This window comes from Salminus brasiliensis, chromosome 12 (genome assembly GCF_030463535.1).
Source record: "Salminus brasiliensis chromosome 12, fSalBra1.hap2, whole genome shotgun sequence".
Lineage (NCBI taxonomy): Eukaryota > Metazoa > Chordata > Actinopteri > Characiformes > Bryconidae > Salminus > Salminus brasiliensis.
In genome coordinates, this window is record NC_132889.1 from 39445353 (window position 1) to 39462214 (window position 16862).

Sequence of the window (16862 nt, forward strand, 5' to 3'; positions counted from 1 at the left end):
ATCCTTGTTTTTCAGCCCTTTGTCCTGAAAATATACATAAACAAAGACACACACACTCTCTCTGTTCTAGCACTTCTAAGCCCAGGCAGCGTCCAGCTCTAATTAGAGTTAAACTGGGCCATGCGAATCCACAGGTTACCAGCAGCGATAGAGAGAGAGAGAGAGAGAGAGAGAGAGAGAGCTGGTAATTATATCATTAATCCAATAGCACCAGAGGCAGTCTCCCTGACGCACGCTCTGATGGATTGATTTATAGAGGAAATATGAACCCGAGCGCTGACCCTGATCAGGACAGGTCATTAAAGTTCAGCTGCAGCTCAGATCAGCACAGGCGGATGTGTTCATTAGCAGCCTGAACCCCCTAAACTGTCTTCAAACACATGGACTGTAGTGTGCTCAGATCTGGAAGTGTGTGTGGATGTGAATCCTGGGGCGATTGCTCATTTACTGCTGTTGGTTAACACTGCCTGAGGAGGGCGCTCTCACATGGTGGAGGGATACATGCTGCAGCGTGTAGTGCGGCCAAACGTAGTCCATAAAGAAAACTGTATTAGTTGAGACGCTCCAGTATTTTTCCATCATCATCATCATCATCATTTCATATAAAACTCAGAAGACTCGTGTAGCTGCACTGGTGGTTATAGTCACAAGTGTTTATTGAGATGTTTATGGACTAATATCTCATATTCTAGTGTATAGGAGTGTTTATTGAGGTGTGTATGGACTAATATCTCATATTCTAGTGTATAGGAGTGTTTATTGAGGGTGTTAATGGACTAATATCTCCTATTCTAGTGTATAGGAGTGTTTATTGAGGTGTTTATGGACTAATATCTCCTATTCTAGTGTATAGGAGTGTTTATTGAGGTGTGTATGGACTAATATCTCCTATTCTAGTGTATAGGAGTGTTTATTGAGGGTGTTAATGGACTAATATCTCCTATTCTAGTGTATAGGAGTGTTTATTGAGGTGTTTATGGACTAATATCTCCTATTCTAGTGTATAGGATTGTTTATTGAGGTGTGTATGGACTAATATCTCCTATTCTAGTGTATAGGAGTGTTTATTGAGGGGTTTATAGACTAATATCTTCTATTCTAGTGTATAGGAGTGTTTATTGAGGTGTTTATGGACTAATATCTCCTATTCTAGTGTATAGGAGTGTTTATTGAGGTGTTTATGGACTAATATCTCCTATTCTAGTGTATAGGAGTGTTTATTGAGGTGTTTATGGACTAATATCTCATATTCTAGTGTATAGGAGTGTTTATTGAGGTGTGTATGGACTAATATCTCATATTCTAGTGTATAGGAGTGTTTATTGAGGTGTTTATGGACTAATATCTCCTATTCTAGTGTATAGGAGTGTTTATTGAGGTGTTTGTGGACTAATATCTCCTATTCTAGTGTATAGGAGTGTTTATTGAGATGTTTATGGACTAATATCTCCTATTCTAGTGTATAGGAGTGTTTATTGAGGTGTTTATGGACTAATATCTCCTATTCTAGTGTATAGGAGTGTTTATTGAGGTGTTTATGGACTAATATCTCCTATTCTAGTGTATAGGAGTGTTTATTGAGGTGTGTATGGACTAATATCTCCTATTCTAGTGTATAGGAGTGTTTATTGAGGTGTGGACTAATATCTCCTATTCTAGTGTATAGGAGTGTTTATTGAGGGGTTTATAGACTAATATCTTCTATTCTAGTGTATAGGAGTGTTTATTGAGGTGTGTATGGACTAATATCTCCTATTCTAGTGTATAGGAGTGTTTATTGAGGTGTTTATGGACTAATATCTCCTATTCTAGTGTATAGGAGTGTTTATTGAGGTGTTTATGGTCTAATACCTCATATTCTAGTGTATAGGAGTGTTTATTGAGATGTTTATGGACTAATATCTCCTATTCTAGTGTATAGGAGTGTTTATTGAGGTGTTTATGGACTAATATCTCCTATTCTAGTGTATAGGAGTGTTTATTGAGGTGTTTATGGACTAATATCTCCTATTCTAGTGTATAGGAGTGTTTATTGAGGTGTTTATGGACTAATATCTCCTATTCTAGTGTATAGGAGTGTTTATTGGGATGTTTATAGACTAATATCTCCTATTCTAGTGTATAGAAGTGTTTATTGAGGTGTGTATGGACTAATATCTCCTATTCTAGTGTATAGGAGTGTTTATTGAGGTGTTTATGGACTAATATCTCTTATTCTAGTGTATAGGAGTGTTTATTGAGGTGTTTATGGACTAATATCTTCTATTTTGGTGTATAGGAGTGTTTATTGAGGGTGTTTATAGACTAATATCTCCTATTCTAGTGTATAGGAGTGTTTATTGAGGTGTTTATGGACTAATATCTTCTATTTTAGTGTATAGGAGGGTTTATTGAGGTGTTGGACTAATAACTCCTTTTCTTTTCTCTCTAGGCTGCTGATCCAGGCAGGCATTGACATCAACAGACAGACTAAGGCTGGTACTGCCCTTCATGAGGCGGCGCTGTGTGGTAAAACAGACGTGGTGCGCCTCCTGCTGGACGTGAGTATATCTGCACTTGGAGAGGAAACAGAGAGAGTGGATGTGCAGATGAATCTGAAAACCTGTAGAAATGAAGCTCATTTCCCAAAAAAAAGTTTTTATTAGAAACATGTCTTGAGTCTTGTTTCTTGGGTTGATCTGACGCTCTCAAACAGGCCAAAACAGTGTCTAATGCTTCACACAGACAGACGTACTGCCCTTGTCTGTCACACCCACTCACAGAGATCAGATCTGACTGGAAGCAGCAGCCTGAACATCAAACCACGCCAGAGACAGAAAAGCTCAGGGGGGGGGTTTAAGCCTGCCGGTTCAGCGGCTTCACTGCTTCAGTGCAAACACTTACTCTGAGTGCTATCTAGAACCGTAGCGGTGCCTTGTTTGAAGCACCATCCCTAATGTGACACAATGTAATTATAGTGGAACCCTGTTTTGATGCTTAAAAAAGAACCATCTGCAAAAGGTTTACCATCAGCCTGAAGAGCCCTTAACCCTCTAACTGTTCACAATTGCCTTTACAATAGAACCCTTGAAGAACCTCCTAAACCTAAACTACATGCAGGGTTCCATATGCTGTAGCACTTAAATCAATAGTGTATTAATAGTGGAACTCTTTTTGGTGTTCAGTAAAGTGTCCAGATGAAGTTGTTATGGTTCTTTATAGATCCACTGCCTTTACTAAGGAACCCTTGGAGAACCCTTTTTTGGATTCTCACAGAACCGCCCGTTATAAAGGAGCGTCTGTGATTTTACTTTGTTTTGTTTATTTAACTCTTTAAACTTTAGGACATCACAACCATGAACCTGTCAGCATGTTGAGGAGGAGGGGCTGAGGTTCCAGATTATTTCAGTCTGAACTGAAAGACTGCTTTTAGAACCACGCAGAATGCAGGGCAGCCAATCAGAACAGAGCTCATTTACATACCTCTGTGTTGAAGGTAGAGTGTGGTAGAGAAGGTAGAGAAAGCTGGATTCTGGCTGTTTTGGGTGCTAAACCCGCACAGACGGGGGAAAACATGGGTTCTTTAAAGATCTAGAGCTGTGTTTCTGCTGTGGAACCGAGGGTGGAAATGCCATGCCTGTATTACCTTTGATCTCTCGCTGTTCTGCAGAGTGGCATTAATGCGACGGTCAGGAACACCTACAGCCAGACAGCGCTGGACATCGTCTACCAGTTCACTGCCACACAGGCCAGCAAGGAGATCAAACAGATGCTGCGAGGTAGGAGTGTGTGTTACTGCCCGTCTCCAACTGGTTACATACACCTTTTAGTGGGAGTGCACCTGTGTGTGTGTGTGTGTGTGTGTGTATGTGTATGTGTGTGTATGTGTATGTGTACGTGTGTGTGTGTGTGTGTATGTGTATGTGTGTGTATGTGTATGTGTACGTGTGTGTATGTGTGTGTATATATATATAGTGGATATGGGGCACAAAATGATCCAAAGGCACCCACATCTTCACCGTAGTGTCTGACACAGATGGAATTTAGCCTCCACCTTTAACCCATATGTGCAGTGAACACACACACACACACACACATACACACACACACACACACACACACACACACACTAGTGATCAGACACACACAGTGACAGTGAGCACACGTGCCTGGAGTGGTGGGCAGGTATTGCTGCAGTGCCCAGGGAGCAGAGAGGGTGAAGGGTCTTGCTCAGTGGCAGCTTGGTGAGTATCGAACCCACAACCCTGTCATTAATAACCCAGTGCTGTAACCACTGCCCTTACATACTTACATATACTTACATATACATAGTACAACTAGGTATTATTATTATTATTACATTCATATATATATATATGATACATATATGGCACATTATTATTACATGTACAGTCATGTGAAAAAGTTTGGACACCCCATGGAAACCCTTTCCTTTGAACATATTTGAACATCATATTTGATCATCTGGACGTTTGATGAAAACCTTTTTTTTTCATAATTTATAAATTGGAATTAATAGAAAAGTATTTTCCTGTGAGGAGAAAGTTCACCCCCCCCTTAAATTACTCCTTCAGATGTGTAGAATTAGTGAAGGAGGTCTTTACTGGATCAGAAGGAGCTGCTTGAGGAAGATGATCATCTGTCTAAAAGCTGAAGCTGAAACGTCCCACAGCTGAAAGATCTCTGCATGGAGGAGCGGGACACACTTTCGCCAGCTGACGGCAGAGACTGTAGATCATTCAGGAAACGTCTGACTGAAGTAAATCCAGCTAAAGAGGAGAAACACCAGCTGTTAGAGCTCAGGGTGTCCAAACCTTTACCTCACAGGATAATCACATGCAGGTCTGTGCGTGTATGATATAATAAACGCCTTGAGGAAGTATGTTACCCTCCCTATCGGACCTGCACACGGCCAGAACCAGAAAGCGTGTAGAGAACATTGTCCGTGATCCGTCACACCCTGGACATCACCAGTATCTTCCCTCAGGTCGGCGTTTCAGCCAGTTGAGGATCAAGACCTCCAGACTACAGAGAAGCTTCTTCCCACACGCCATCACACTCATGAACAGCTGAACATTACAACACTACATTCTGAATACAGTCTACTACATACATACATCCCATCCAGATGTTCTCTCACTCTCCTTTCTCTGTACTGCACTTTATTTATCTGATAGTGTCTCAGAACAATCTGTACTACTGTCTCAACCAGTGCCTCTTCTGTTCTCCATATTTATATCTATTTAATCCAGTCTGCACTGTTCTTTACTGCTGCACTCAGCACTTTACTTTAAATATACAACTCTGCACATGTTAAGTTTACAGGTGTGTCTGTGCGTGTATGTCACTGTGTGTGTGTGTGTGTGTGTGTGTGTGTAGGTTGGGTCTGTTTGTTACTCCTGTAATGTCAGTAATCGTGTACTGTGAGCTACTGTAACCAAAAACAAATTCCTTGTATGTTTAAGCATACTTGGCCAATAAAGTCAGAGTCTGATTCTGATTCTGAAGTAATGTGTGTGTGTGTGTGTGTGTGTGTGTGTGTGTGTGTGCATGCAGATGCATCGGCAGCCCTGCAGGTCAGGGCTCTTAAGGATTACTGCAACAACTATGACCTGACCAGCCTCAACATCAAAGCAGGAGACGTCATTACAGTAAGAGTCTGAACTCTCTACACACACTCCTCACAGTAACACACACACACTCCTAACAGTAACACACACACACACACACTCCTCACAGTAACACACACACACACTCCTCACAGTAACACACACACACTCCTCACAGTAACACACACACACACACTCCTCACAGTAACACACACACACACTCCTCACAGTAACACACACACACTCCTCACAGTAACAGTTCTCTTTGTAGGTAAATATATTTCACACACCATGTGATCTTACAGATACTTACAGATACTAAATGGACAAAAGTATTGGGACGCACCTCTTAATCACTGAGTTCAGGTGTCTGATTCAGTCCCATTCAGCCACAGCTGTATAAATCCAGCCTCTAGTCCTGCAGTCTGTCTTTCTTCCACACATCAGTGAAAGAACGGGAGGTTCTGAAGAGCTCACTGAACTCCAGCGTGGTTCTGTATGTAATAGGAGACACCGCTGCACCAACAACAACAAGTCAGCTGGTGAAATTTCCTCCCTCCTAGATCTTCCTCCATCAGCTGTGAGTGGTGTTATTATTGAACAGTGGAAGAGTTTAGGAGGAACAGCTCACAGAGAGCAGCTCAGCCACCGAGTGTCTGACCGCCTCCACATGCTTCACACACCTGAACACCTCCACACACTTTGAGGAGAGTGTGTGATGATATAGGCTGTTAGCAGCATGCATTCACTCCATGTTAGCTGCAGTCCTGATCACATATCACTGTAATTCCATTAAAGCTCAGAGCAGGTGTTCTAGGGGAGTGGGACACATGATGGAGTAAGGCTGGATTACACACACACTATACACACACTAGACATACACTACACACACACTACACACACTGGTATGGTACAGAACAGCGGCTCTTCTGCTCGGGGTGCTCCTCTGTGGGCTCTCTGTAGTTAAATGCGGTGAGAAGTTCCAGGCCGTAATTAAACAGGGCCGCCGGTTCTCTCGGGTAATCACAGCAGTTTGTTTGGTGAGCTTTGATAGTTAATCCACAGAGGGCGCTGTTGCCCGTGTTTTTTCTTCAGACGCTGCTGGTAATTTGCTCCTAATTAAAGAAGCTTTTTATATTCAGGAAAGCTTATCGCTGCTCGTCCTGAGTGACTTTCACACTCCTAATCCGCCAGTATTAATTAATTAAACTCGGGAGAGCCGTGCTGAGGTTTATTGAGGCCTTAATCAGCCAGTGATCAGGAGCGGAGCTTTAGCGTGAGCGCTGCCGCCGCCGGAGTGACGTTAATATCTGGAGGCCGGGTTTTGTTGTGTATGGGAGGCAGGCGGGGTGAGGAAGGCTGGAGCGCAGGGTTATGGATTTTTAATAATCAAAAGCCAAACACAAAACAAAAGCAGGAAAGAACTGAACTGTAAACACTGGAGCAAACACAGAGAGCAAAGCAGCTGAGCTCAACCTAAACAAGCAGCAGATACTCAACAAGCTGGAGCCCAAACACAGTAACCAACCACACACACACACACACACACACACTGAGAACACCTGGGAGATAAATGACAAGGCGGGATGAGGGTGGAGACTAGGGAGGAGGCAGAGACAACACAAACAGAGGCGTGTGCTGAAGTGCAGATGGCAGAGCAAGACGCAGACGCAGACCAGGACGGGAAACAGAAGAGCAGGACAGAGACAGCTGCTACAGTCTCGCTATGACAGTAACAGTAACAGTAACAGTTCCCCTCCAGCCCGACTTTATTATAACACTTTATAAACATGTAATAACACTTTATAAACACATAATAACACTTTATAAACATGTAATAACACTTTATAAACACATTATAACACTTTATAAACATATTATAACACATTATAACATTTTATAAACATATTATAACACATTATAACACTTTATAAACATATTATAACACTTTATAAGCACATAACTTAATAAATCCTAAATGTTTTTTGATTCATGGCTGAGATGAGTTCAGTAGCACATAGCCACACACTTCCTGACATTTAATATATAGACAGGCAGGCAGGCAGACAGACAGGCAGGCAGACAGACAGACAGTCAGACAGACAGACAGATAGGCAGACAGAGTAGTAAATGTTTTAAACATGAAGCAAAAAAAACAAAAACTCAACACTTTACCAGTAAAAATTTGACTCAGACCATTACAGGTTTTAAAAAGCATGTTTATATAGAAACGTTTCGTTTGTTTTTGATATAGTTTGTTTTATTTATAATTTTATAAAATGTTCTTAAAATGTAAATACAAATGTACCTTTCTTTTCTCTTTGTCTTGCTGTTTATTTCTTTATTGTATGATTTTCTAGATTTTTTAAAAGGTCCCTCCCCCAGCATCACTTTTCTTGTCTCACTTGTCTTAATTTTCATCTTGCATGGTTGTTTTGTGTCCTGCCTGTCTATATATTTGTGTTTATAAAATAAAAATAATAAATATAAATAAATATATTGCTTTGCTGTTCAGAAGAAGCCAGGATGTTGTTCATTATCTGTTATTGTTTTGAATTAGCTTATGTTGTGAAGCACTTTAAGTGTAATTATTATTATTATTATTATTATTGTTGTTGTTATGATTATTATTGTTATTAGTATAATAATTATTATTATAAAGTTATTATTATAACATTATTAAGTTATTGTTATTATTGTTAAATTATTACGTTATTCTTATTCTTCTTATTATTATTATTAATAAAAAAAAAGATGTTATAGAATATAATAGCAAGTCATTTTTGCAGCACACATAATGTCTCTGAGTTGGAGAGGTGTCCACCTGTCCGGTTCAGGTGTTTCTGGGTCGGCTGACGTGGTTTTCTCCTGCAGGTGTTGGAGCAGCACTCTGACGGCAGGTGGAAGGGCTGTATCCATGACAACCGCACAGGAAATGACCGAGTGGGCTACTTTCCTTCGACCATAGTGGAGGTGATCTGCAAAAGGCCAGGTGCAACAGGTAAGAGTGGGAGAGTCGAGAGGTCAGATATAGTATTTGCTGTACACACACACACACACACACACAAACACACAAACACACACACTCTCTCTCACACACCTGTTTCCTGGTGCTTTCTGATCACATCTATATACCAGTCAAAAGTTTGGACCCACTTGACTAAATGGATGTTTTTCAGAATATGAATGAAAACATTGGATCTGAAGGTTCTGCTTTAGTACCGTAAATCTGGCTAGTGCTGGGCTAAGACAGAGAACACCTGGGGGACAGATGACAAGGCGGAGACAAGGACCAATCACGAGCAGGACAGAGACAAACCCAGAGAAAAGCGGGACAGTTTTACGTTTCTCTGCAGGAAACATGTGTAATATGTTTCTGAGATTGTTTCTCAGGAAGATAAATGATATATAATATTAATCTATAATAGCAAACAATAGCAAGTTGATGCACTCCAGCAGCTGATATTATTCTCACTCTCAGAACATCCTGTATCTTAAACAGCCATTTTACTGGAGATTGGACCCAAATACTACTAGTCTGATCATCAGGAAATATGTAAACAGTATGAATCAGACATAAATCATAACAATAATACTATCATAAATAAATCAGTCAGACTTATTGGCCACGTTTACACACATAAACGCTGGTGTGTGTTCAGGACTAGAACAGTACACAGACAGTGCACAGTTTACTAAACACACAGTGTCCACAGTATACAAGCAACACACTATAATATACGGACAGTGCAATATGAAATATAGAATAATAATAATAACAGCATGTTCTTCAGTCCGTATTCTTCAGTGCTGTACAGAACACTGAGAGTGTTTAGAGTGTGTGTGAGGGAGATGTGGGGGTACTCAATCTGAATGGTAGTCTGGTTTTGTGTAGCTCGGTTTTTGGTCACTTATAATTCTGTGAATATTAAATACCAACAGCAACTAAAGGAACAGCTCTGCATGAGTGGGTGTGTCCAAACCTTTAACTGCTGCTGATGTGCGGAGATACTGAACACGTGTTCAGTAAATGTGTGATATAGCTGAGTGTAATCGACACCTCGGGCATTCCAGCGCACTGAAGACCCACTCTTCACTTTCACTCCCGCTGCTTTTTTAACGCACAGTGCCGGGGGGGTGGGGGGGGGTTCTCCTCTGGTGGATACAGAAGGATTACTGTGCACTGCTCTGACGTTGCTATGGGAACCGCATCCGCATGGACCAGCCTGAGGTCATGTGAATGATGCAGCTATGTGGTACCTTCTCTTTCACATTTATCAGCACTTTCTGGATTGGAAGCGAGGCTCAGAAGAAGGAATGCGACTGGGTCAGCGCCCGTTTGTTCTCTACAGTGCATTTACAGAACAGAGCTCCAACATCCAACATCCAGCAGCTTCCATCCAATAGCTCAAACCCCTGCTATCATAAATGCCTTCTTTTTGTTGGGGGTCATAATATGGCCCCTGAATGCTGCAGTATAGCAGTTTGACTGGGAATAATGCAAAGAGGCAAACAGCACCTCATCTGGCCACTGGCGGAGCTGCAGTGTCGAACATCAAATGGAGCCTCAGGCCTGGAGGATGTGTGTGTCGAGTGTCTACAGAGAAGACGAGAAGAAAGGAGAGGAGAGGAGAAGGGGGAGAGAGGGGAAGGCCTTTGTTTCCCTTAGTTGACTCTTTCTGCTGTGTTTCGCTGTTCTGAACAGGTGGCTTCAGTCTCAGCTGTACGTGTCTGTTCCTCCGTGTTCAGTGTGTATCATGCTTCACTGAGCCTTCATCTTCATCATCAGCGCTCTCAGCATTCACCTCATCTCATTCGCTCGTTTCGCCAGAGTGTAGGGTCATTTCAGAACAGCCAAAGGAGATTCACAGGGTTGTGTACACACATAGACATACTGTCATTGCATTGTTTACATAAAGAAAAGCCATTCTGTCGTTGTGACAGACTGTAATACACTACAGGAAGCGTAGGGGGCGCTCTATAATGATCATATGATCCACACGCTCATTCTGACAGACTGTAATACACTACAGGAAGCGTAGGGGGCGCTCTATAATGCTCTATAACGTTCATATGATCCACACGCTCATTCTGACAGACTGTAATACACTACAGGAAGCGTAGGGGGCGCTCTATAATGCTCTATAATGTTCATATGATCCACACGCTCATTCTGACAGACTGTAATACACTACAGGAAGCGTAGGGGGCGCTCTATAATGCTCTATAATGTGCATATGATCCACATGCTCACTCTGACAGACTGTAGTACACTACAGGAAGAGTAGGGGGCGCTCTATAATGCTCTATAATGTTCATATGATCCACACGCTCATTCTGACAGACTGTAATACACTACAGGAAGCGTAGGGGGTGCTCTATAATGATCATATGATCCACACGCTCATTCTGACAGACTGTAATACACTACAGGAAGTGTAGGGGGCGCTCTATAATGCTCTATAATGTTCATATGATCCACACGCTCATTCTGACAGACTGTAATACACTACAGGAAGCGTAGGGGGCGCTCTATAATGCTCTATAATGTGCATATGATCCACATGCTCACTCTGACAGACTGTAGTACACTACAGGAAGAGTAGGGGGCGCTCTATAATGCTCTTTAATGATCATATGATCCACAAGCTCATTCTGACAGACTGTAATACACTACAGGAAGCGTAGGGGGCGCTCTATAATGCTCTTTAATGATCATGTGATCCACACGCTCATTCTGACAGACTGTAGTACACTACAGGAAGCATAGGGGGCATCATACAGAATGATGGCAGCTGGCGAGAAAGGGGAAGCTAGAATAGATGAATTGATTGATTAATTAACCACAGCTCGTTAACAATTCCAGACACACCTGTGTATCCTGGCTCTACATTCAGTTCCTTCTCCACTTATTACCTTCATCTTCACTGATGACTAAACGCTTCACCATTTCAGCCGTGTCAGAGCATATGTGGATGTGTGTAACCTGTACGACATGTGTAACAGTTTGGGCTAATTTAGTCGGTCTGTGTCGAAGCTAATAAGGAGAAACTCACTTCTTATAATCCTCCTTTGTCTGCTTTTATGATTTTGCTGTTTTTTAAATTGTGTTGTTGTTGATTTCTTTGGATGTTTTAAATTTCGTTCCTCCTTCTGTTAATTTGGTTTTTCCTCTCTTTGCGTGTATCTGTTGTTTTTTCTGTGCCGGTGCTGCTGGTGGTCGTGTTCCTGTATCTAGGTTCTTGGAGTACAGTCGTTTGTACCCAACAGTATCAAACCATCCCGCTGTGTGTGAGCGGGTGTGTGTCCCCCGGCGCCGGCGTGCTGAATGGGGAATCGTATCATGAGATTCATATCCTGCCGCCTCCACCCGCGCCACATGCCCATCAGCCACTTTTCACTTCCTTTGGCTATAACAGGTCGCAAAGCACCTCAGCCGAGCCACTCAGCCAACAAGGTACACGCCCCCGACTCTCCACTGACTCATTATTATTATTATATTATTATTATTTATATTATTTATATTATTTTCTTCTCAAAACTTTAAGGAATGGTAAGAAGGCTTAGGCTAAAATTCTGCCTGACATTAAGAAATCATTTCTATTTTATTACATTTTTACAATTTCCAAAATTTTACCCCAAATATAGTCACTCAGTCAGACATGTGTAGTTAGACCACCATCATTCCAGAGAACACAGTTCTTCCACTGCTCCACAGTTCAATGCTGGGGGGCTTTATACCCCTCTAGCCCACGCCTGGCATTAGGCAGCATGGAGCCAATAGGGTCATGATGTTGATCTGCTCCTGCAGAGGGTCCTATTCTATTGGCAGTACTTCTTCTCTACAGGGTCTAGACAAGCTGTGTGTGTGCATTTGCGCATCTGTGTCAGCAATGGGTGCAGCTGAAGTAGCTGAATGCATTTATTAGAAGGGGTGTCCACAAACATTTGGACATGTAGTGTAACTGCTTGCCTCATTCAAACAGACAAAGGTGAGCTAAAAAAAACAGTATCAGCCAACCAGAAGCCGGCATTTTGTCCATATACCAGCCCATGTTCTAGATAACAGTCAGACAGCACCTGGTCACCTCCACACGCTCAGGACAGGTGTAGGTGTACAGTGTCAGTGGTGTGGTACATCAGTAGTTGTTAGTAGCAGTAAAGCTAACTAAATTAGCCTCAGCAAACAATTAAAGAAGAAACCTTTTACCAAATGTGTCTTTAGCTGATGGACGATGTTTGGGATGAAAATTTTTTTACTAAATTCCTTTCAAAGTGAGTTCTAGCATTCCTTTGGGTTTTGTGAATGATGTATGATTATTTTTCCACATTATTGACCTCAGCTTTGGCCAGGCAGGTGACCAGCAGGGGCTTGTGTGTGTCTTTCGAGAAGCCTTGTTGTTTCTGATCTGCCCTTTGACCTTCGACCTCTCGTGCTTCCTTATCTCCCGCTGTATCTGTACTAATGTGGAATTCTGTCACACTGAAAAAGGACAGCATGGCCTCCTCTCTCCTTTTCCTCCGTCTGTGTCTCTGTCCAGTTTCCTGCATTATTCCTCTCCATCTGACCCTCCTCTGACCTCTGATTAACCCCAAACTGAGAACGGACTCTTAGAGGAAGGCTTTTGCGTGGATGCGCAGGATACGTCCCGGTGCAATGTGGCGAAAAAAAAAAAGGTCTCACGATCACGTGACGAGCGCCTGTGTGAACTTTATGGAGCTTTTGCTGTTAGTACTGCTTTTGAGCTAGCCAGAGCAATGTCACACACTCTGACGTCTCAGGTAAGATCCCTCACCTGTGCATTTACACAGAGTCACCTGATCTCGCCTCTGATGCTGTGATACGAGAGAAATCCTCAGCATTTAAAAGCCTGGTGACCCCTAATGAACTTTGCTCTTGTGATGCACTGCAATTCCTCTCATTTTTAGCCTGTTCACATATATAATTATATATATCGCTGTATATATTATATATGTACTTATCTCTGTGTATGTGTGCCTCAAGGCATTTTTATATGTATATACTCGGATATACATGTTTACTGATATATTTATGTACTAATGTATATAAATGTTCACATATATTTGTGTTAAAATGTAATATATTTGCATGTGTGCACTGTGTGAGGTGTGGAGGTGGGTGTGTATGAGTGTGTGTGTGGGTGGGTGGTGCGTGGGTCTGAGAAATAGAGGAATACCAACATGGTCATAGATTGTCTGTGTAGGGCCTGCAGTTAGGACTGAGGGCAGAAACACACCCCACGCAAACATTCAGTCAACTTCCTGTCCTTCGAAAATTCAGACAGACTCTAGATGTGCTGTGAGCGTTACAGCAAGGGGGCGCTAGAGGAGACATGCATAGGCTGGAGAAGAGGAACAGATGCTGTGTTCTCAATCACTGTTGAACCCACCCGTTCATCAAAGCTCCCTCTAGCACCAGCGGTTCTCCCACCACTAGGAGGATCTCCTCAGATCCATATGAAGCCAGACATCACCTGGTGATGCTGCCCTCGCCTGCCACCTCGACCTCCCTGCTCCTCCTAGGGCCGGCAGGCTGCTAGCATGTTTAGTCCGTGTAGATATGGCAGCAGGTGTGTGAATGTGGAGCTTTTAACATACATAGCTGTAACAGTTAGCGGAGGAGCTAATCTAGACTGAACCACCCTCCTGTCTAACAGAACACGACTCTCACATTTAAGCGTCTAGCTAACGCTAGCTCTATCATTTTGTGATCGCCGCTGGGGTCTGCTTCCCCGGACGCCTGTGCTGGCCAGCATCTCTTTAGAGTGATGAGGGGAGAGAGCACCATCTACCCACAGCCAAGTGTACTCTATCAGACTCCGGCCGCTGATGGCAAAGCGGCATGACTTGGGATTCGATCCCGTGACCCCCCGGGGCATAGTGGCTCGGAGCGCTAGAGTAAACTATTCAATACATATTCTATATGTGATTCCAACACCAGCGGCCTTTTAGCCACGCCTACTTTCCCACGCTCCTTTAGGGTTCTGGAGGAACAGCCACTGGTCGCCCTGATGTCATCAGCGGGTCATTTTTCAATGCTTTCGCATATTCAGAGACTTTGCGTACACTGCAGTGTATTATGGGTATTCTATGTCCACTTGGGTGCATTATTATTATTTATATAATTGTTATATAAATAATAATAATGCACCCAAGTATATTATTATATAATATATATAATATTATTTTTTGCTGTGCTGACTGAGATGACTAAAATAAACATTATACATACATTATATATATTGATGGGTTTTAAATGAGGTTTTTGCACCATTTACACTATATTTACATATTAGATATTTTAAAAATGCAGTTTTAACTGATAAAAATACATAAATAAATCTGTGCATTGGATAAAGTATGTTTGGGAGATGGGTTGGGTTTGAGCCAATGGAGAGCCCTTTTAAACATAGGCACTTTGAGCAACCCTAAGATGAGAAAATAGAAGAATTGGGACACAGCCCTGCTTTTCAGGTGGGAGCAACTCAGCGAGCCCAGCGTCTGTTTCCTTCTCCATTTTTACTGTTTTCCCATTTTTCTTCACCTGTGCAAATAAAGCAGCACACGCTGTTGGAGTAATCTGTATTTGTACTGTAATGCCCCCCACCCCCCCACCCCAAAATAAGAAGACGTGGAGTGTGCTCATGGGGGCGGGATCCTGCCGCCAGGGCGTTGGCATGTGCGTGGGGTATGTTTCTGGCCTAATTCAGGAATGGACGAATCCTTCACTAACTGACCGTACCTCAGACATCCTCCTGACCACCGGAGGGCAGTGCAGGCTGGAGCAGAGCGGCGGGCGTTAACGCTGCTTTCTGTGTTGAAGGTTCCCGCGGTTCAGAGTCCAGCCCTCACGGCTCCCCAACTCCCTCTGGCGGGCCACAGGGGGGCAGCAGTGAGGAGATCTGGGTCCTGCGCAAGCCTGTGGCAGGTAACAGCAGGGCCTAACCTCCTCCTCTACTCTAGGGATGCTCTGATCAGGCTTCTTCGGTCTGACACCGATCACCAGTCACGCGTCGTTAGAATCGGCCGATATCTAAATACTGCATCTTTTATTTATTATTATTTTATTTAGCTCTTAATCGCCTCGGTAAAGACTAACGCAGCTGCAGAAATTCATAACAGGATTCAGTCCGATCTTTATATCCAGGTCATCCGTTTATAGTTTACAGGCTTTAAAAGGTTGGAGATAAATGTTAGTAATGTGCTGCAGTTTCAGTAAAAGCACGACAATAAACCCTTAAAATGAACGTTGCTACGTTTCTGTAGCTGGTCCTTCTGGCTGATGACTGTCTCTGCCTGTCGCACATCCAGCTACTGACAGCGGATTACATTCTGGCATCTGATTGACGCTCGTATCCAGGGTTCTTACAGGCAGGAGGACGTAGAATTAGGAGTCCTGGTGTTCGTGCGGTTAGTGTTTGTCTGGACGGTGTGTTTCTCTCAGTGACTTTGACTGGGAGACTGGGTTTTACTGCAGCCAGTGAAACTGCAGCCCAGCTCGTTCTCTCAGGGCTGGTGTTTATTCATTGATAGAGAAGTAGGGCTAAACTGGCAGGTAAGTCAGGCTTGCTAATTTTGTGGATTTGCTATTTTAGACAGTTATTACATGATCAGTTTCAGGAGGAATTCCTACCCAGATCATTTTATTACCTAAACCTAACCTTTACCTACTAAACCTAAACCTAATTCTAGCCTGAACTTAACCGAGCTGTAACCACAGGAGAATGTGAAGTTCTTACCGGTTCTGCAGGAGTTTCAGTCCATAAACGTCTTTGTTAGAATCTCCATACCGGAGAGAGGCAGATCGCAGAGGCGCCGCTGTTCTCTCAGATCTTCTTCCAGTACAGGACAGACTGGGTTTGGTGTATTTGGAAAAACAGCGCCACCAGTGGACGGGAGCTGCTCGTGGATTGTAACACATGTATGAACTATCTCTGTGGAAATGTTAGGGGTTACTTGGGAAGTTTAGGAGATCCTGTTGGTTGTTTAGCTTTTGCAGAACGTGAGCTGGATTCGGCTGCTGTATTTGGGTTTGCCCAATCCAGACCACTCTAACTTGGTGCGGTAACACCTGCAGGGGGCAGCAGTGAGCACTGTTTGTTTGTTGGAGCCGGAGGTGTTTTCGTTATTAGCTGGTTATTAGCTGCTAGTGATTCCGCCAGTTCAGCCAGTTCACACCTTAATAGTTCAATATTAAAATTAATTAATAAAATGAATTAAATTAAATGATTA

The 16862-nt window shown here is 42.8% G+C and overlaps 1 protein-coding gene across 7 annotated transcripts in view; it reads left to right on the forward strand.

Annotated features, from left to right (window-relative positions):
- caskin1 (CASK interacting protein 1) overlaps positions 1-16862 on the forward strand; it is a 118743-nt gene that overhangs the window by 75036 nt on the left and 26845 nt on the right. For 5 of the 7 annotated variants that reach the window (XM_072693898.1, XM_072693900.1, XM_072693901.1 and 2 more), the window contains exons 7-12: positions 2432-2540; positions 3650-3758; positions 5557-5651; positions 8484-8610; positions 11848-12066; positions 15454-15558. In XM_072693898.1, the coding sequence (XP_072549999.1) occupies positions 2432-2540; positions 3650-3758; positions 5557-5651; positions 8484-8610; positions 11848-12066; positions 15454-15558 (764 nt within the window). The remainder of the gene's footprint in view (positions 1-2431; positions 2541-3649; positions 3759-5556; positions 5652-8483; positions 8611-11847; positions 12067-15453; positions 15559-16862) is intronic. The other 2 variants (XM_072693905.1, XM_072693906.1) reach the window with 2 other exon arrangements.